General features: G+C 45.9%; 1 protein-coding gene across 6 annotated transcripts in view; it reads left to right on the forward strand.

Annotated features, from left to right (window-relative positions):
- PIBF1 (progesterone immunomodulatory binding factor 1) overlaps positions 1-22660 on the forward strand; it is a 225793-nt gene that overhangs the window by 76601 nt on the left and 126532 nt on the right. For all 6 annotated transcript variants that reach the window (XR_012643092.1, XM_074982867.1, XM_074982868.1 and 3 more), the window contains one exon: positions 11123-11288. Coding sequence is in view for 5 of the 6 variants with exons in the window: in XM_074982867.1 (XP_074838968.1) it covers positions 11123-11288 (166 nt within the window). In the remaining variant the exon portion in view is untranslated. The remainder of the gene's footprint in view (positions 1-11122; positions 11289-22660) is intronic.

Genomic DNA, 22660 nt, shown 5'->3' on the forward strand with positions numbered 1-22660 from the left:
CTCTGCTGTCAGACCTGGTCACCGAGGACTGTGACCTCATAATGTGGCTGCTGCATGGTTTTACCCATCTCAAGTGGCACTGCATGGACCTTCTTCTAGAGAATAAGAAGTCGTCCTGTGACACCTTATAGACTAACAGATATTTTGGAGCATAAGCTTTCGTAGGCAAAGACCCACTTCGTCAGCCTCCCCCATGCCTTCCTCCCGGCGGCAGGCCTGCGCAGGGGTCCAAGTAGTTCTCCCTCGCCCTCAGTGGTGGGGCCGGTCCAACCACTGGTTACAGGAGCTGTGGAGATAAACAGGGAGAGTGGGGGGGCCATGAGTCCCAAGCACTGAACCTTGTGCCCTGCCCTCCGCTGGGTGCCCTGTGATGCCCATATCCTGAGGTTCCCTGTGTGGATGCCAAGGGCACAGTGCCCTGCCCCCAGTCCCTCCACAGCCATTGGTCTGTCGTGCTGTCCCGCCCACATGGTGCTCAGTGCCGTGTGTCAGTACCCCATCCGGGCCCAGGAACGTGGCTGTCAGGAGTCCACAGGTCCTGGGGTGATGGGCATATGGAGGCGGGTTGTGGCAATTCTGGGTGAGACCGGATGCCCCCTCCTCAGTCCCGGGGTGGCTGGTGTGCAGGCCACCTACTTGTGGGTCCTTCCAGGAAGTCAGGTGAGGTATGGATGCATGGGGCCCAGCTGGACAGCCCAGATGGGATGTCGATGATGAGGGCCCCCTTGCTTGAGCCCTCATCATCGCTGGTGGTGTTCAGCGTCTGGGGTGCTTGGTGCTGGGCGTGGGTCCAGGACGGTCTTCCCCCTCTGTCCCTGTCTCAGACTACTGTTCCAACGCCAGGACCATCATGTCCAGCAGCATGGCCAGGGGTCCCGCCTCCTTGGGCCTAAGGAGGTGGTCCAGGTCTTTATAGTAGGTGCAGCTGGTGGACGCTGCCCCTGACTACCCAGCCGTGTCCCGGGCCCTGCAGTATCCCTGGCTAAGCTCCTTCACCTGGGACCTCACCTGGTCCGGGTGGGGTGACCCTGGCCAGTGAGGCCCGTGGCAAGGCACTAGAACGCCGGCACATTCCTATGCTGGACCCCATCTGGTGCAGGACCTCATAGAATCACAGAACAATTGATCTGTAAGAGACCTAAAAAAGCCATCAAGTCCAGCCCTCTGCTCTAAGCAGGACCAAACCCATCAGATCAGCCCAGCCAGGGCTTTGTTGAGGCAAGACTTAAACACTTCCAGGGATGGAGACTCCACTACTTCCCTGGGTAGACCATTCCAATGTTTCACCACCGTCCTAGTGAAAAAGTTTTTCCTAATGTTCAACCTGGACCTTCCCAACCGCAACTTAAGAACATTGTTCCGTGTTCTGTCATCCATGACCACTGTGAACAGCCTCTCTCCAGCCTCTTTGCAACCTCCCTTCAGTACGTTGAAGGCTGTTATCAAGTCCCCCCTCAGTGCTCTCTTCTGCAGACTAAACAGTCACAATTCCCTCAACCTTTCTTTATAGGTCATATGCTCCAGCCCCCTAATTATTTTGGTCACCCTCCGCTGGACCTTCTCCAGTGTATCCACATCCTTCCTATAATTGGGGGCCCAGAACTGGACACACTACTCCAGACGCAGCCTCACCAAAGCCGATAAAGAGGAACAATCACTTCTTTGGATCTACTGACAACGCTTCTCTTGATGCAACCTAATATGCCATTAGCCTTCTTGGCTACAGTGGCACACTGTTGACTCATGTCCAGCTTCTCTTCCACTACAACTCCCAGGTCCTTTTCTGCAGAACTTCTACCAAGCAGTCGGACCCCAGCCTGTAACAATGCTTGGGATTCTTCCGGCCCAAGGGCAGGACTGTGTACTTGTCCTTATTGAACCTCATCAGATTTCTTGTCTCCAGCATATCTACCTCTCCCCCAGCTTAGTGTCATCCACAAACTTGCTGAGGGTGCAATCCAACCCCTCATCCAGGTCATTGATAAATATGTTGAACAGAACAGGACCCAGAACTAAACCTTGGGGCACTGCACTGGAAATCGATCGCCATCCTGACATCGAGCCATTGATTACTGCCCGCTGGGCCCGACCTTCTAGCCAGCTTTCTATCCTTCTTACCATCCATTTATCCAATCCACATTCCTTTAACTTGCTGACAAGAATATTGTGGGAGACCATATCAAAAGCTTTGCTAAAGTCCAGATAAATCACATCCATTGATTTTCCTCTATCCACAGAGCCAGTTATCTCATCGTAGAAACTAATCGGTTTGGTCAGGCATGACTTGCCCTTCATGAATCCATGCTGACTATTCCTGATCACTTTCCCCTCCTCCAAATGCCTCAAAATGACTTCCTTGAGGAGCTCCTCCATGATTTTTCCAGGGACTGATGTAAGACTGACTGGCCTATAGTTCCCTGGATCATCCTTGTTCCCTTTTTTAAAGATGGGCACTACATTTACCTTTTCTCAATCATCTGGCATCTCTCCCGATCTCCACGACTTGTCAAAGATAACAGCCAAGGGTTCGTCAACGACATACACCAGCTCCCTCAGAACCCTCAGATGAATTAGGTCTGGGCCCATGGATTTATGTACGTTTAGCTTTTTTAAGATAGCTCCTAACCTGTTCTTTCCCCACCAAAGTCTGTCCACCTTCATCCCACAATGCATCACTTATCGCATTAGTCCAAGAGCTGTCCTTGTCTGTGAAGACAGAGGCAAAGAGAGCATTAAGTACTTCAGCTTTCCCTGCATCATCTGTTACTGGGTTACCTCCCTCATCCAGTAGGGGCCCCACGCCGTCTCTGATCACCTTCTTGCTAACATGCCTCATCCTCCCAGAGGGCTAGGAGGTCCTGCACCTCAGTGTCTGTCCAGGAGGGGGCCAGGCGCTTGGAGGGCTGTCTCCCCTCCTGGGAAGGCTACCCAGTTTCTTTGGGGGGCCCATGGGGTGGGAGGGAGTTGGGGGCACTGGCCGTGGTGCCAAGGAGGGCTCTGGGCTGGCTGAAGCGTCATGACAGGGAGCAAGGCTGTGCAGCAGCACGTGCTCCGTGCTGCCTGCATGCTCTCAGCTTCCTGCCTGAGGGTTTCTGGGAGCCTGCATCCTCAAGTGTGGCCGGACCCTGGAGCTCCACTTCTGCTGGGAGTGGCACTGCCACCTGCCAGCTGATTGCAGCCATGGAGCACCTTCTTTTTCAAAAGAGTGGGCTGCAGAGCATGTACACTTGCGCTCTTTCAAAATAATCTTTTGAAGGAGGGCACTCTTCTCATCCGAGGATGGAAGGACCAACTTCGAAAGAACGGGGGAGTTCTTTTGAAGTTAATTTCAAAAGAGCGCCGTGTGTGTAGACGCTTCACAAGTTGTTTTGAAAGAACTCACTCTTTCGATCTGGATTTCGAATGTACTTGCTAGTGTAGACACATCCTAAGTGTGTAGACGCTCACTGAGTTATGTCAGCAGAAAGCCCCTTCTGTTCACAAAACTCTGTAGTGTAGACCTAGCCAAATAGTTTTGGAAGGATTAAGTTTTTTGTTCGTAAATGTCAGTAAGGGACATTGTCAAAGACTTTCTGGAAATATAAGTACTCTATAACCAGGGAATCCCCCTTGCTGGCCCCCCTCAAAGAATTCTGGTAGATAGATGAAGTATGATTTCCCTCTACAAAAAACAAGTTGACTCTTCCCCCCAACAAATTTATGTCACCTCTGTATCCGACAAGTCTGTTGTTTACTAGTGTTTTAAACAGTTTTCCTTGTGCAGAAGTTAGATTTACTGGCTTATAATGTCCAAGTTCATCTTTGGAACCCTTTTTAAAAATTGGCGTCACATTAGCTATTCTCCAGTCATTTTGGTACAGAAGGTGAATTAAAGGATAGGTTACAAACCCGAGTTAGTAGTTCTGCAATTTCAAAATAGAGTTCCTTCAGTACTTTTGGGTGAAAACCATCTGGTCCTGAAGACTTCTTGTTTAGTTTATTAGTTTGTTCCAAAACCTCCTTTAATGGCACCTCAATCTGGGACAATTACTCAGATTTGTTACCTGAAAAGAATAGCTCAGATTTGGCAATCTCCTTCACGTACTCAGCCATGAAACCTGATGCAGAGAATTAATTTAGGTTCTCCACAATGACATTATCATCTTTTGGTGCTCCTTTAGCATTTTGATAATCTAGTGGCCCCACGGATTATTTATCATGCTTCCTGCTTGTGATGGACTTAACTTTTTGCTATTTATCTTTAGTTTTTCAGCTGGCTGTCCTTCAACTTTCTTTTTTGACTTGACTTAAACCCTTGTACTCAGAGTTGAGTATAAGTCATCTACGTATCTCATCCACTTTCGCCGTCTCAGGAAAAAACTTGTAGCTGATCCCTAGAGTGCCCCAGTTGTTGTCGTTCAGTCTCAGTAGATCTCCGTATTGTCCGAGGTCTTCCAGAAATTCTTTTCTGTACTTCCTGTTTTTTTTAACACTGCATTTTCCAGAGTTCATGCTCCTTTCTATTTTCCTTAATAGGGTTTAATTTCCATTTTTTAAACAATGCCTCTTTTGTCTCTCACTGATTATTTTACTTTGTTTAGTCTCAGTGGCATTTTTATGGTTTTCATTCTGTGTTTTGTTTTTTTTTTAATTTGGGATATACATTTGAACCTTTCTTGTGTTGTCTTTAAAAAAGTTCTGTGCAGCTTGCAGGGATTTCACTTTCGACACTGTGTGCCTTTTAATATCTGTTTAACTACCTTCCTAATTTTTTTTTTTTAGTTCCCCTTTTCTGCAATTAAATGCTACAGTTTTGGGACACCGAGGAGATTTTCTCCCATTGGGATGTTATGTCTAGTAATATTATGGCCACTCTATTACCAAGTGGTCCAAATATATACACTTCTTGGACATTAGTCCTAAGTGGAACACAGGATTAATCACAGCATCGCTTGTGGGTTTAAAACTATCTGCTTCAAGAAATAGTCACTGAAGGTGTCAGTTCTCCTAGCCATTTCAGTCCCAGCCATCTCTGTTTCTAAGGATCAAATCCCTCATTATTTGTGTCTGTCTGACCCGAAGCGGGACCATTCTGCGATGTCTTGGAGAGACTCATCAATGTGTCTCTCTTAGCTCCTCCAGTTTATCCACCCTCATCTCCAGCGCCTATACTTAGTCTCTGAAGGTCAGGGGCTCCATGTACCAGCACACCTAAGCCATCTGTCACCATTCTCGTTTTACTCCTGGAACAGTGTTATGGAGGGATCATTGTTCAACCTTTAATATTCCTTTTTTAATTTTTTTTAAATATCAAGAATTTCCCCCATGAACTTACATTATTTGTATGTAGTTGCTTTGATTTCTTCCCACCATCCCAGACAACTTTTGCACATTTAAGTAAGTGCCACTGCAGTGATAAAAATCATACGTTGTACATTTAGATTACGTATACTGAAGTACCTTTATTGAAATGTTACTAAACAGAGCTGTGCTTTCAGATATGCAGAGCTTGTGTATTTGACTGTTTTGTCACTGAAGTAAAAATTAATTTGTGTGCAGTTTAAGTATGACAACCAGGTAGAATGCTAAAATAGTAATGCAATGTAGTTTACTGCACATGTTTACTGTGTGACTTTTGAAAAGATGAATGGTCCATTTTAAAGAGATTTTCTTCCAAAATATCAACGATGACAACCTTTCCTGAGGAACAACATTTGGTTATTTAAAATAAAAGTTAAACATGCACCTCTGGTAAAGAGACTGACTGCTTGTGAAATGGGAAAAATACAGCTTTTTCATATAATTTATATATTTTTTAGTTTCATTTGGCTCAGCCATAAGCATAAGTTGCATTAATGCATGTATCCAATCTTAATTATAGCCATGTAGTTGCTGAGTTGTTCTTAGAATACCTTGGTTTGAGGGCTTTTTGTGCTTCCTCCACTTTTTTCTTTTAATTTATTACACATTTTAGAAATACTTATTTCACTGAATAATCCTTCAGATATTGTGTGTGCTGTTTAAAGTAAGATACTTTTATCAAGTATTCTTTAAAAAGCAAAACCTTAACAAATATATAATTTTCCTGTCTATATTTGAAAGCAAAAATGGTCACTTGATATTCTATCTCATTGCTCCCAGGTGATAGAAATATGTCTACATATTGAAGGGAGAAATTGTATGCAAGAACTTTCTTCATTGACTTCAGCAAAGAGTTTTCAAAAAGCTTACGTTGCTCTTGGAACACTATTCTGTTGTTTGACCTTGTCTTGAACACATTCTCTAGTCCCATACTTGTTTGAAGCAGCATGCATAGAAGTAGCTAAAGACAGAGTAGAATAGGAACTGTAGGAGTCATTGGAATCTTACATACCGTGCCCTTAGAACTTTGAACGAGTGTGTAGAAAGCGTGTTTGATTTGGATTGTTAACTGTTGGTTATTTTTGATGTAATTAAAGCATAAAATTTACACCAAAATATTTGCAATAAAAGTAGTTCTTTTATCTCCACATAATTGTTGTGGCATTATTCTGTGCCTTAACAAGAAAATCAAATGCTGCAATGTGCTGTTTGTTTATTAATCTCATTAGATGCCTTATTTGATCATAATATGAGAGCTGCACTGAATTACTTTAAATGCATGTTTTGGATTCCTATAGATCCATAGTACAGTTGTTGAACATACCCTGCGGTTTTACCCCAGCAAAAAAAGATTACTCACATTCATACAAGAATCTGCTTCCAAGCCAAGAATGACAGTTGCTTCTACAGCTGGGAGATGAAATGGTTTAGGGAATCACTCAAACGAAAGTTAACTTAGGTCAAAGCAGAAAAAGTGCATTCCAGATTTCTTTAGCAAGTCCAGAGGTAGAGGTATTTGAGGTGTTAATAACGATTTGATAAGCTGTCAGGAAGAATATTCTAGTTCAGCCAATTAGTAAGACTAATGAAAAACTGGTGAATCAGATGCATCTGTTTGTTTTCACATGCATCTATTTATTATAGTCCCATTTAAAAACAATAGATGTAGTTTGAGTAGGTTTTTTTTTACTTTGCTTGTATCTTTAAATCTTTGAGGATGTGTAGTGATAGTATACAAATGAGTTGAGGAGAGGGGAGTTGGCTACATTATAATGCAAACTTTGTGGCTATGTTTTAACTGTACTGTGCCAAAGCAGCATATTTGGCCTATTTTAATGTTGACATGAGCACCAAGAGTCTTCAGATTCATTCCATGTGAAGTAGAGGGTTATTCAAATGTAAGAGATCAGCCACATTTTTAGCAAGAATGAAAGATATACATCATAAATAGTACTTCTTTTTTGTATTTTAAACATGAATATGTATTTCTGAATATTCATTCTGTTTGTAATTGCCAGAAATGTAATTGCTTTTTCTATCTTTTTTCAGAAGTGGGACAGAGGAAATCTGTCGTGCTTTACATAATTGCATTTTATCACTTTTGGTACACAGGTTTAAAGTAGGGCCTACTTAATACTCATTGCTTTAAAAGAAAATTGCTATATAATTTTTAAAGCTTATATTGTGTATTTTACTATCTATTGTTAAGAAAAAATAATTTGTTTAATTTGAGGAAAAACAGAAACAGGGACATCTGAAATCTATAGAAAAAGATTTTCTCTCAACTCAAGACTGCATATGAGATGGCTTTAACTATGTCCCTTCAGCAGATGGGAAGAATGCAAGCAAAGATGTCGAGTGTTGCCCAGGAATGTTTCCATACTGGACATTTGCAGAGCTGCTAATGGTCATCCATGCATATGTTTATGAATCATTAGGTCATTATCACACCTTCCAGGGTGGATGCAAGCTTTATAAGGATGTGGTCCATATACAAGTAGACTGAGTTCTGCCTCCAGGGAAGGCATAGTTCTTTTGAATCACTTGAGTGGAATACACAGCTGCATTTACTTGAAGAGGAAAAGAAGAGCAGCAGTGTATTTACTGTAACTGGTTCTTCACGATGTGAAGCAGATGTTTGTTCTGTGACTCATCTTCTAGCCACTCTGCATCAAGGTCTCATCTCATGGGCATTTGGTGTCAAGAACCCACTTGTGCTACTCCAAAAACCTGTGGCAAACTCCTGCCTCCATGCCCCATGGACAGAGCTTGGCAAAGTAGTTATCTGGCTCCAAGCAAGCCTTTTGAAGGGGCTAAGCATTGGTCCACTCACCAGATCCTTCCTCCTGTTTTCTTAATCAACTGTCTTTACTTTTTCCATGCTTGGTCCTAGATAACATCAGACCACAGAGCTCTTCTCACCATAGAAGTGGGATATTCACCCCAATTTTGCTTTTCTTGTCTCTCTGTCACCTTCTTCCATCCTTCTTTGGGGACCCTTTTCATAAGGATTTTCTGGTGCAGGAGGTCCATGCACTCCTTGCTCTGGGAACAATGGAGTAAGTTTCTCAGGAGCTAGGGGTCAAAGGATTCCTAATATTGCCCAATTCTCCAAAGCCAAAGGGCTGGGGAGGGGGCAGACTGAGACCCATCCTCAATCTTGAGGCCTCAAAAGATTCCTGAAGAAGTTGAGGTTCTGCATAGTCTCTCTGTCATCACCCAATCTCTGGTTCCAGGAGACCGGCATGCTGCCATTGATTTCAAGAATTCATATTTCCACTTATTGAAGATTCTAGCCCATTTTGTAGGCTCACAGTGAACCACAACCATTACCATTTTACAGTTCTCTTATTGGTCTCTCAGAGGTCCCTTGAGTGTTAATCAAATGTATCAGAGGTGTAACCATGTTAGCCTGTAACTTTAACTCATCTCATGAAGTGGGATTTACCTTCAAAATTTCATGAGCTTGTGAATTTGGGACAAGGCTGCTTGTTGTTACCAAATGTGTGGCAGTTGTAGCCACCTTCCCAAGAAAAAAAACAGGTTCAAGTCAGAGGCTGCTCCAAGGCAAAGTGGAGCACCATATCAACTTGGCAAAATCCACCATTGATACTCTGGGTCTCTTTCTGAATGTATACCAATCAGTTCTATCTCTTACTCGGAAAATACAATTTATTGGGGCAGCTTTGGACTTGCGTCATACTAGAGCCTTTCTACCAGAATATTGTTGGATAGTGTAAGATGTCATAAAGTGTTTCAAGCAGTGGTCCACCTCTATGGTGAGGAATTGTTTGTCAGTCATATGGCAGCTTGTGCATACATGGTACAATATGCAAAGATGAGGCACAGACCTCTCCAGGCTTGGCTGGTGTCAGCCTTTTGGCCAAGGTGCAACAGTCTGGACATAATGGTCACTCTCTTAAAATCAGTTCTTAAATCTTTTCACTGGTGGCTCAATTCACCGGCAGTATGTATGGGGGTTCCTTTAGTCAAACTGCAGCGCTTGCTGTCCCTGGTCACAGATGTGTCAGGGTTAGCATGGGGTGCTCACCTGGGAGAACCCCAAACCCAAGGTTTCCCACTTCACGTCAAGGGCAAGGAGCTGAGAGTGGTCCATCTGACGTGCTAGATCAGCAAGGCTCATTTGTAAGGGAAATGCACAGTGGTGACAACAAGCAACATGACTAAAATTCTTTATGTATATTAGCAGGGTGGAGCTTGTTGGAAAGTCCGTAAGCTAAGGTACTTCCAAATAGCCCACTCAGTTCACATCCTAGGTGGGGCTTGGGAGTCACCTGAGCAAGTACTTGACAAAAAGTGGTTCTCTTCACATAACTGTTCTTCGAGATGTGTTGTTCATGTCCATTCTAAGACCTCCCCCCCCCCTTCCCTTCTGTTGGAGAATCCAGCAAGAAGAACTGAAGGGATAGCAGGTTGTCAGTGACCTATATTCACAGCCCTGAAGGTACATCACTAGGGGGGATTGACAACTAACCTAATCTGAACTACTTGGGGAAAAAAAACACGTGGCACATACGTACCAACTTGGAATGGATGTGAGCAGCACAGCTCAAAGAATAATAGTTATGAGAAGATAAATAACCACTTTTACCTTACCTCTAACCATAGTTCTGCAAGATGAACCGGGGTGTGATTCACACTCCTCGCCTAGTTTCCCCACTTCTTTAGCATGTAAGGTAAGGAGTTAGTGGGAGGAACTGAATGAAGGTCTACACTCAAAGGGAAGGTCAAATTTAGGTCCTCAACTCCAGCTACATTAATTACATAGCCTTAGTTCAAACTTCTGCACCAGCAAAACTCTGGGAAGTGAATGGAAACAAACACGCCCCTCAGCTTCCTTTACGCCTAATGAGAGGCAGAAATACCAGCATTGATCCTGGTGTCCTTTGAGTTCAATTTAGCACATTCCTACCACTCGCAATAAATAGAATTCTGAGCAATCGACCATGGCAGCATCAGTCTTCCTGAAGTGTAGTGGTAGCCTGAGAGGTAGTTTGGGCCACTCCCCCTTTTTATCTCCAAGGGAGCTGTTCAGGAACTCCATTTGTTTTTGGGAAGAAGGGGCTTTTAAATTCCAGGGAGTCATTTCGAAAGGCCCCGTCTACACAGGCAGCGTGTGTTTCAAAAGCGACATTTTCAAAACACACGTGGCTGTCATTATGCTAATGAGGCTCTGCATATGCATGGCACTGGCTTATTAGTGTGCCCCTTCCAAAAAGCAGGGGCTAGTGTAGCCATGGCCATTGAGTCTCATCTCAAAGAACTATTGTTACAAATATGTAAACTTCATTTTATAAGAACTTTGGTTCTTCAAGATGTTGTCTATGTGAGTCACATGACCAGCTTTCTTTTAGAGCCCTTCCTTTTTTCAGAGTCATCTTTACTTGGGATTCTAAAGTAGCAGGGAAATTAAGAGGCAGTTGCACTGACCTTATTCTTTTTAGTGGGTGCGTTTGAGGCACATGTGGAAGAGTTGTGGCCGAACAGACATCTGTGTTGAAAGATTCTGATCTCTTATAAATGAGGTTCGTGCATACCTAGAGTGGAATCAACAAAAATGACATATTGAAGAATAAGTACTTCCAAACAGAGGTAGTGTACAGTTTAATCTTAACAGTGATTGTTAATCTCTATATTCTTTTTAACAAATCTTCTCCTGTTTGCTGATATCTGCAGTATAGATGCACTGTAAATGTCTTTTGGGTGTTATCTACATGAATCTTTTTTTGATCAAACCGCACAACTGCTTTGCTTTTTTTAGGTATAGACAGCTGCAACTCAGCACAGAAAGCAAAGTGGCTGAACTTCTCCATCAAAGTAAATTGAAGTCCTTTGAGAGTGAACGTATTCAACTCATGCAAGAAGAAACAGCAAAGAATCTCTCGCAGTGTCATTTAGAATGTGAGAAATATCAGAGAAAACTGGAGGTAAGTTACAAAAAGCATCTTCCTTTAAAAATAAAGTTTACAGAGCTTTCAGAGGAATTTAATTTTCAGATGTTCTCCACAAGGAATTGACATTACCAACAAATGCTGATGGAGCAGAATTTAATGGCAAAGTTTATTGGCACTAATTCTTCCTACAATCTTACTTTTTGTGTTCGATTGGAAGAGGAAGAGGGTAGAACTATCCTTCATGAAGAGAGATTGAGGCCCCCTCCCATTATTATTTATTGTTAAAAATAACATGATCTGAAAACAGCAATTCAACCTGTGTAATAGAATTCTGCTTGTCTTCACTGATTAAAGCTGTGTAGTTACACAGTTTTGAGACAATCAGGGTTAGAAATAGGAATATTATGTTGCTGGAGAGGGAGTTTCAAGCTCTCAGGAGGGATGCAGCACTTGCTTCTGGTAAAGCTCAATCATGCCTTCAAGTTTCAATATCATGGGCTGTGTCTACACTACAAAAATAACTTTGAAGTAAGCAATTTTGAAGAAGAGCATCTACTCACACTCTACTTTGAAGTTAAACTTCGAAGTAGAGGACTACTCCATTCCTGGGAATGGAGTAAGGACTTTGAAGTAAAGGAAAATGTGTGTAGACTCTCTGGTGGCTACTTCGATGTAATTGCCTAACTTCAAAGTTAACTTCGAAGTTAGTTCCTGGTGTAGACGCACTCATGGAAATAACAGGTATTAGATAATTTAGGCAATTTTTAGAAGCTTCATAAAGTTCACTTAGATATAATTATCCTGTCCTGAATCCCATATAGTTTGTTAGTTTACTAAAGCTGCACCTATACTGCAAGATAAATTCAAAGTTAAGGCAGTTAGCTCGCATGCATCAAGTAACTATCTTGGCTGTAAATACCATTTGCTTGATTTAGGGAGCACTAATCTTCATATCATAACATCTTGGGAACCGGGTGGATGTAGCATCAAGTTCAAATTTAACAGTTTGAATAAAGGCAAGTGTGGAAGTGCCATGTCTTTGAATCTAATTCATTAACCTCCAGCGGCTGGCTGGAGCTATTGCACCTGGCTCCCAGCTCCCTGCCGCTCATGGGAGCAAGAAAAGTGACCAGCACAGCAGCCCTGGTCAGTTTCCCGGCTCCTGCAAGTGGCAGGGAGGTAGGAAACTCACAGCACTTCTGCACCTGGCTCTTGGCTCTCTTCCACTTGTGGGAGCCTGGAAACTGACCAGCACAGCACCTGGGTCCCTGCTGCACCTGGCTCCTGGCTCCCAGGAGCGAGGTGCAGAGCCACAGGTAAATTTCCTTGCTCCCCCAAGCTGCGGGGACCCGGGAACCAGGCAGCAGGGTGAGGACTGCCAATGGTGGGCTTCAGCACAGCCCTGGGGGAGGTCATAGAATGGGGGGGCTAAGCGAACTGTGGGATAGGTTCCCAAAATGCACTGCAGCAACAGTCGATATTTGGCCACTCTCGTGTGGAAGCACTAACTCAACTTTCTGTAGATTTTGTGGGAAATGAGGATATTCAGATTCGAATTTATAAAACCCAGAGTTATAAGACTGATAATACTACAATTGAATTATCTGTAAGTGTAGGCATAGCCCCAAACACCTTAGATTTTCTGGTAGTGGAATATGAAAAGTAGTTCTAATACAATTTTTTAAAAAAAAAATCTTACCCTTAATAAATTTCTGAAATAGCTTTGTTTTGAAATACCATGGATACAGAATTACCAATGGTTTGATCGAATATTAAAATTTTATTGTCACTGGTTGGGATTGATCCCCACATCTCACTTCTGACTTTCATTTATGAACAATATGACAAACTCCAGATGCTCACTTCTCCAGATGCCCAGCTCTGAAACCAGTTTCACCATCATCACTAGCACAGAAGTCAGGTAACAGTTATCACAATCGACTTCCATAACCTTGCACCCTCCCTTCAACTCCTTTTTGGGTAAACACTCCTACAATCACAGCACTCTGGAACATTTCACAACACTCTGGAACATTTAAATAGCTGAAATTATGAAGTGTACAATTTTTAAAATAATATGAGAATGAAATAGACTAAAATGGATCGTGAATTTATCTATGCACAAAAGTTATATCATTTTAATTATACCATTATAGCTAAAATATATCTTTTCCTTGTGAATATCAACATAAACACCTTTATGCAAGTACAAGTTATGTCTATATGGCAATCTATACCAATATAATTGTGTCCACTTGGGGTTGTCCCAGCATTTCAATAAAAAAAAATCTTCTAATTTAAATAATTAGACTTGTACAAAGCTGTGTACAGCTAGTTTTTTGGCCTGAATAAATCAAGGAGAGCTGTCAGTGTATATACGGCTCCAAATATTATTGACTTAGTACCAGGACATCCCCTTATGTCCATGCTTAGAATTTATTTGTAATAACAGGAGTCCTGACAGATCAACTGTGGTAACTTTTTAAAATGTAAGAATAGTCATACTGAGTCAGACCAAAGATGTCCTGTGTTCTGACACTGGTCAATGCCAGGTACCCAAAGGAGAATGAACAGAACAGGTAATCATGAAGTGATATATCCCCTCTTGCCTGCTGCCAGCTTCTGGAAAACAGAGGCTAGCGACACAATCGCTGTCCATCCTGATTAGCCACTGATGGACCTGTCCTCCAGGAAATTAACCAGTTCATTTTGAACCCTTTTATAGTTTTGGCCTTGACAACATCCTTTGGCCAGGAGTTTCATAGCTTGATTGTACGATGTATGAAGAAATATTTCCTCCTTTTTGTTTTAAACCTACAGCCTATTAATTTCATGTGTCGAATGGTAGTTTTTATGAGAAGACATAAATAACGCTTCCTTATTGATTTTGTCAACACTGGTTACGATTTTATAGATCTCCATCTCTATTGTCCCATAGTCATCTGTTTTCCAAGCTGAAAAGTTCCATTCTGATTAATTTCTCCTCTTATGGCAGCCATTCCATAGTCATAATAATTTTTGTTGTCCTTTCCTGAACATTTGCAAATTCTTGTATCTTTTTTGAGATGGTACAAATACTGGTGCATGTTGTATTCAAGAGGTGAGTGTAGCATGGATTTATGTAGAGGCAATATGGTATTTTTTTCTTAATGGTTTCCACCTACCATAGTTAGCTTTTTTTTTTTTGACCACTGCTGCACATAGATGAGATGTTTTCAGGTAGTTATCCACAGTGACTCACAAGAGCTCTCTATTGAGACTTAACAGCTAATTTAGTCACCCTCATATGTAGAGCTGAAATTATGTTTTCCATTGTGCGTTATTTAGCATTTATGAGCATTCAATTTCATTTGTCATTTTGTTGCTCCATCAACATATTTTGTGAGATTTTTTTGTAGCTCTTCAGTCTGCTTTGGACTTAACAGTCTTTTATATCATCTGCCACTTCAATGTTTACTCCTCTTTCCAGATCATTTTTGAATATGTTGAAAAGGAGTAGGGGAGAACAATGTCCCCTCTGGGGTTAGGGTACAGCCACTGGCCATGCCTATGAACAGCCAGGTGTGGACCCCATCCACCAGGCCCATCAGGATGGGCTGTGGATCCGGGAGGCCCTGTGAGAGAGATTCGCCCAGTGACCCCAGTAGTGCTCCTCCAAGGTACCCCAGCAGGGGTTTTGGCCCGCACCTGTCCCCCATCCCCATCATGACCTCTCCTGTTGCCCACCCACCCCCCTGACTCCTCCATAGTAACGAGAGACACGGGGTTGGTGAAAAAATAAACTTTGCTTTTAACAAATAAAACCATGAGCTGGAGTGATGGGCACTGGTGGCTGGGCCAACTGGTTCCACCAGACACCAGTGACGGCATCGAGGCAGGATATCTGGTCCCACTCCCATTCCAGTGTCCCTGCTCCTCGTTAGCTTGCAGTCACCCCTTCAGGAGGTGTCTAGGGAAGCTGCTGAAGGTGATGTGTCCTCGGCTCGCAGGAGCTGGTACAGCTCCTCGTAGTATGGGCAGCTTGCCCGTCCTGCCCCTGATTTCTGTGCAGCAGCCTAGACATACCCCTGGTGTAGCTCCTTTATTTTGGCCCAGACCTGTTCTACAGTCCAGAGAGGGTGGCTGTGTGTCGCCAGAGTGGTGGCAACCCAGCTGTAGCCCAGAGCATTCTGAGATTGGGTTGCTGGGTCTAACAGTGCGGCCTCCTCAGACCAGAGTCCCAGCAGGCCCCTGATCTTAGGTTGTGTCCAGGAGGGAGCCCACCTCCTTGAACCCCAGAGTGGGTCCTGGGAGTCCTCGCCCTGCTCCCTGAAGGGGTCAGGGACATAGTGGGGTGGCTGTGTTGCCATTGTGTCACATACCTGACTGCAGGGAGTGACTGAGGAGCTGGCAGTAGAGAGCATGGTGCCTCTGCTGCTAGAACACTGCCTGCTTCCTGCTACAGGGTTTCTCAGGTTTCTGTACCTTTAAGAATGGCCAGAGGCAGAGAGCATAGAGCTGTGAATGCAGTGGACAGGGTGTCTTTCAGCTCCCTCAGGCTGGTACCAAGGAGCACTGTGCTGTTAACAAAAGGCCCTCCCCATCCCCGGAGCATCTATACTACAGTTTTGTTGACAGTATCTGTCCGTTCTGCCTCATGGAGTGAGACAGAAGTCTGTCAACAGAAATGCCAAATTCTGTCAACAGTGTGTTGACAAAATGCATTTTAGGTGTAGGTGCTCTGGGGGTTTTGTCAACAAAACTCCTGTTTTGCCATGAAAACTCTGTCATGTAGACATAGCCCTAGTATTCGTATATAAACACTTTAAAAGCCTGTCACTTTTTGGCTGTCTGCCATTACATGAAGTAATTGAATGAGTCTTTTTTCCAGGTGACTGTTTCTTATCAGGGCCTACCACATTTTATCACTTTTCATTCTCTCCTGAGGTAGGCCTACACAGCAAAATTATTTTGAAAGAACAATCCTTATTTCAAAATAACTATCCTAGCATCTACACAATGCAACGACTATTTCAAAATACTTTTGAAATACTGGACAGGTTATTTCAAAATTGGTAAGCCTCATTCTATGAGTTATAGCTCCTATTTTAAAATTAGCCATAGAGCGTCCAATGGCTCTATTTGGAAATAGGCTCTGTGGCCACTTCTACACATTCTCCTTCCAGAAGGGGCATAGTAATGAGCAGCCTGGAAGACGCTAATGAGGCATGGATGTAAATTTCCCATGCCTCATTAGTTTATGGCCATGTGATTCAGACTCCGGAAGAAACCCTTCCAAACTCCAAAATAGCAGTGTAGACACATGGCCTGCAGGGATCCCCCAGAAGGAAACCCTCCTTTCGAAAGCCCTGTATTCTTCAAAATTTATTATTCCACAGGATCTGAACTTTTTGGCTGCTCGTTACCATGCCTATCTATTCCAGAATAGTTTATTTAGAAATAAGGCTGCTGTGTACACATACCCCTGCTTACTCTGGAGTTATTGTTCCAAAATAAACTATTCCAGAACATTTGCACAACAGGGAGGCCCCAGAATAAGCAAAAGTACCCACAATAGAGCCTAATTTGGATCAGAGCCTGTGGAAACATGGCTTCCAAGAGCTCTAATCCGAAACAGTATGTCTACACAGCAAAGTTATTTCAGAATAATCTATTCCAGAATAGTTTATTTCCAAGTAGCCCCATTCCCTGTCTACAGACTCCTATTTCAAAATACCTATTCCTCATAGAATGGGGTTTACCAAATTCAAAATAGTGTATGTGTTGTGTAGACTCTTGCAAAGTTATTTCAAAATAGCGGTCCTTATTTCGAAATAACTGCTGTGTAGACATACCTTCCGCATATAACAGGATCCCTCAACAAGTTAACAGACCAGCTAATCAGAGAATCTTCCTCGTAACATGAATTGTCTGTGAGACTCTGAATCAATATATATTTGCTCTTTACATAAAGTCATAAAGTAAAATGATACATAAAGTCCTAAAGTCTCTATGGGAGACTATGTAAATATGTATCATACATAAAGATATGTATGATACATAAAGTCATAAAGTATGACTTTAATTGTTTTTCTTTAAAGTTTTTCAAGTACTTAGGCTACTGCAAGTTAGCCGGTTGTTATTTTTGCAAAAAAAAAAAAAACCAAAAAACAAAAGCAACAAACAAACTACAAGCGGGACAGCTTCAATCCAGTCCCAGTAACAAGCGCCGGAGGCCAGGAGCATAGGGCCATCAGCCCTCCTGCGGCGGCAGGCCATCGGAAGGGGAAAACAGCACAGAGAAGGTGCTAAGTACCCGTATAACAACTGAAACACTCACCAACAATGTCCTCTTCAGGATTTAAAAAATGCGAGTCCTGCCGAGAGGCGATGCCAGCGTCCGATGGGCACAGTCTATGCATAAGGTGCCCTGGGGAGTCCCATGTTGCACAGAAATGCTCCTTCTGTGCTAAATTAACAGCCAGAGCAAGGAGAGACAGGGAGATGCGGCTTAAAATGCTGCTTTTTGATAAGGCCCTCCAGCCAGACGTGCCGGAGCGGCCGCAGCAGGAGGGACCCTCCGGGGCCCATAAAAGGAAAGCCGCCTCCCTCACCCCATCAGCGCAAAAACGGAGGAAAGCCTCCCCAGCCCGATCCCTGCTGGCAGCAACAGCGAGCGGGACGGGAGGAGCGAGCAGCCCCCAGCCACAGCAACAGCTGAACGGCGGCGGCACGGAGAGCCACGTGGAAGCAGCTCAGCCTCCGATAATCAGCCAGCCGCCCCGCACCGCAGGCAGGGCGGCGGCTAAACAAGCGCCGGTACCGGCGGCACCGCAGGCAGCGGCACCGACCCCCGGGGAACCAGCGGTGCAGAGCGCGCAGGCACGCAGCCTGCAGGCACCGAAGGACACCGCACGTGCGGCACCGCCTTCGAGCGTGCCTAGCACGGTGCGGACGGGGCCGGGATCCCCTGTGCGTCAGGGGGCGGAGTTACCTCCTCCAGGGAGGGGGAAGGCTGCACACAAGAGGAGGCATTGCAGCCCCTCTCCGGACAGGGCTGTGGAGTTGCTTTCTCACAGCCCTCCGCTTATGTTGCAGACTCCAACCAGAAGGCAGGGGTCTCCCCTAGCCTACCCAGAGCCCCCTTCTCCATTTTTGCAACCAGCCTCACCCTGGCTGGGACCACCTTCACCCTTCCTGGGGTTTGAACCGCTGGACTATTATGCAAAATCGCTCTCTCCAGTGTCTCGACGATCTCGCTCCCCCAGACGCAGAGGGTATGCACCAAGGGAGTGGTCTAGGTCACCTTCCCAAGAACAGTGCCTATACTGCCATGGTCGCCCCTACCACGCGGGGCATAGACACCATCGGCAATCTACTAGGGGAAGATCCCCACAGACGATCTCGTACCCCCGAGGGCAATTGCGACCGGGGACAGAGACTCAAGCATCTCATGGGGGACTGGTTATGGAACCCCGAGATTTTCCCTCGCAAACCTCTAGCGAGAGGGTGTACCATCACCAGCAGGAACTGGAAGGGTCCAGAGAGACGTACCCCAGCGGTTCCTCGCTCTCCTCCCCGGACGAGGCTACGGCCCCGGGGGACGTCCATCCTCCGGACGATCTCAAACAGTTTCAAGAGCTGTTTAAGAGGGTGGCCTTCATGCAAGGCATCCAGACAGCAGAGGTGCAAGAGAAACACCATAAGCTCCTCAAAAATTTGAGACCTCCGGCCTCCTCCAGAGTAGCAATACCGCTTGATGAAGCGATCTTAGAGTCTGCCTCTACGATATGGCAGACCCCTGCAACTATTCCGCCTGTCCAAAACAGAGTGGATAAGAAATACTTCACGCCGGCGAAGGGCATGGAGTTCCTGTTCAGCCACCCACAGCCAAATTCCTTGGTGGTGGAGTCGTCGCAACAAAGATCAAAGACATCTCAATTCAGGACAGGGGGAACAGACAAAGATGCCAAGAAGCTAGAGCTGTTCGGCAGAAAGGTCTACTCCTCCTCCACTTTAACGTTGCGAATGGCAAATTACGCAGCGCACTTAGCGAACCATAATTTCGACAACTATTCCAGGTTAACCTCCCTCATGGACTCGCTTCCAGAGGACAAAAAGCCGGTGCTCAAGGCCATAGTGCAAGAAGGCTACGCGGCCTCGAGGGCGGGAGTTCAGATCGCCCTGGACGTTGCGGACACAGCAGCACTCTCCACAGCAACGGCAGTGGTGATGCGAAGGGAGTCCTGGCTCCAGACTTCGGGTATACCGAGGGATCTGCAGGCGAAGATAGTTGACCTTCCCTTCGACTCGCAGAAGCTGTTTGCTGAATCAACTGACTCGGTCCTTCATTCCAGTAAAAATTCAAGAGCCACACTCAGGACCCTGGGGATTTACACCCCTCCATACACAAAGAAAAGGTACTACCCTCAACAAAGACAGTACCAGTACTAGCAACAGCGCCCCCAGTACCACAGGGGTTACGAGCAAGGGCGACATCAACAGCACCAGCAGTACAGAACTCCCAGGCGACGTTCCCAACAGAGCCGTGCGTCCTCGGGGCGGGGCCAAAGGCCACAAGTTTGACCACAATCGCCTCCATCCTTACAGCACTGGACGATGGAGACTGGTTCGCAGCCCTCGATTTACAAGACGCGTACTTCCACATAACTATCCATCTGGCTCACCGGCGATTCCTCCGGTTCATGGTAGGCAATGAACACTTCCAATACAAGGTCCTACCGTTTGGCCTCTCCTCGGCCCCCAGAGTCTTCACCAAGACCTTGGCAGTGGTTTCAGCCTACCTGCACAGACAGGGGGTATTTATTTTCCCGTATCTGGACGACTGCCTGCTCAAAGGGGCCTCTAAGGGGGAGGTTCTGCGCATGATACGCGTCACAGCAAACACGTTCTCTTCACTCGGCCTGGTTATCAATCTGGCAAAATCAAAAATAGACCCCACACAGGACATAGAGTTCATAGGGGCTCGCATAAACTCGGTTACAGCGAGAGTATATCTACCAGAGGCTCGCTTTCGGGCCATCGGCTCCCTCGTGCAGGTCATCACCTTCAGCCCTACGGTGCCGGTCTTGACGTGCTTGCAGCTGCTGGGCCACATGGCAGCGGCGACGTTCGTAGTACAGAACGCCAGGTTACACATGCGCAGCATGCAGCCCTGGCTGGCGAGTGTATACAAACCGGCAGTACACACCGTTCACAGGGTGGCGTCGCCCACAGCCGGGGTGCGCAAATCCCTACAATGGTGGGTAAACCCCAGGAACCTGCTAACAGGGGTACCCTTCCACCAGCCGCAAATATCGGTTTTTCTCACTACAGATGCCTCCCTCATAGGGTGGGGAGCGCACATGGGCGAAGAGGTGACTCAAGGACTGTGGTCACCCACGGAACAGTCACTACACATAAATATACTGGAGCTCAGAGCAGTGTTCAACGCCTGCAGACACTTTCGAGACCGCATACAAGGCAAAGTCGTCGGGATCAGTACAGACAATACCTCCACCATGTTTTATATAAACAGGCAAGGAGGAGCTCGATCCCGTGCCTTATGCGCGGAAGCAATGCGCTTATGGAACTGGTGCATCGCCAACAATATAATCTTGAAAGCCTCATACTTGCCGGGTGTGCACAATGTGAAGGCAGACCAGCTGAGCAGGCGTTTTGCACTCACACACGAGTGGCAGATCCGTCCCGATCTGCTACGGCCGATTTTCCACGCATGGGGTTTTCCCCAAATAGACCTGTTTGCCACTCAGCACAACAAGAAGTGCCCACGATTCTGCTCCAGGGCAGGACTGGGATGGGGGTCCCTGGGGGACGCGTTCGCGATCCCGTGGAGGGGCCCCCTGCTTTATGCGTTTCCTCCCACAGTGCTGATCCACAAAGTCTTGCAGAAAGCCAGGAGGGAAAGGGCCCGGATGATCCTGATAGTCCCAACGTGGGATCGACAACAATGGTTCCCCCTACTCCTGCACATGTCGGACCGTCCACTGACGCCTCTTCCGGTGGCGCCGGATCTGCTCACGCAAGCCCAGGGGTCCATAGTGCACCCGCACTCCCAAAGCCTGCGACTGCAAGCGTGGTTAATCCATGGCTCAGCTCCCTAGAGAGCACATGCACAGTGGAAGTACAGCAAGTCCTAGAAAGTAGCAGGAGGACTTCCACCAGGAAGACCTACAAGCAAAAATGGACTCGCTTCACGGCTTGGTGTTCTACCAAACAGCTGGCCCCCCTTTTGGTGCCTATACCTACAATACTAGAGTATTTACTGGACCTCAAGAGAGGAGGGCTCTCGCTATCCTCGTTGAAGGTCCACCTTGCCGCCATCTCGGCGTTCAGACATGAGGAGGAAGGGCACACGGTGTTCGCCCATCCTATGGTTACCAGGTTCCTCAAAGGGTTGGTAAACCTATACCCCCCTCGGAAACCGATTCCACCTTCGTGGAACTTGGACCTGGTGCTTACCACGCTAATGGGACCACCGTTCGAGCCCTTGGCCACGGTTCCCCTCTGCCTCCTTACAATAAAGACGACCTTTCTTCTTGCAATTACGTCAGCTCGTAGGGTGAGCGAGCTCGCAGCAGTCATGGCAACGCCACCCTGCACTGTTTTTTCCAAGGAGGCGGTAACCATACGGCTGCATCCAGCCTTTGTTCCCAAAGTTTGTTCCGAGTTTCACATTAACGAACCTATTGTTCTACCCTCGTTTTATCCAAAGCCTCATAACTCCAACAAAGAGGCACGCCTACACCTCCTGGACGTGAGGAGGGCGCTAGCCTTCTACGTAGACAGGACCAAGTCCTTCCGGAAAACGGATAGACTCCTAGTCTCTCTCGCTCCCAAATCGAAAGGAGAAGGTCTCTCCTCGCAGAGAATCTCAAAGCACATTGTATCCTGCATAAAAATGTGCTACGAGCTCAAAAAGACTCCTGTATTGGCCACTCCCAGGGCTCATTCTACTAGGGCGGTGGCGGCATCAACAGCCTTTTTCAAGGGCGTTGCGTTAAAAGACATTTGCAGAGCGGCGACCTGGTCATCCTACGACACCTTCACCAAACATTACGCCCTTCACAGGGTATTCCAAGAGGATACCCGTCTCTCGACAGCGGTCCTCTCGGGGACAAGCTGCACATAATCCGATTGCCCACCTCCTATCTTGGGTTACTGCTGGGTAGTCACCTATTGTGGAGCACCCACGGGGACACTCGAAGAAGAAAGAAAAGTTACTCACCGTAGTAACGGTGGTTCTTCGAGATGTGTCCCTGTGGGTGCTCCACTACCCGCCCATCCTCCCCGCTTCGGATCTCTGTTAGTGTTTTGCAGGGGCACCCGAGGCTGTTGGTCGAGGAACTGGTGGGGACCGGATCGCGCACGTGGCCAGGAGCGTGCAAGGGAGCGGCGCGCGCCGG

This window comes from Carettochelys insculpta, chromosome 1 (assembly GCF_033958435.1).
Source record: "Carettochelys insculpta isolate YL-2023 chromosome 1, ASM3395843v1, whole genome shotgun sequence".
Classification (NCBI taxonomy): Eukaryota; Metazoa; Chordata; order Testudines; family Carettochelyidae; genus Carettochelys; species Carettochelys insculpta.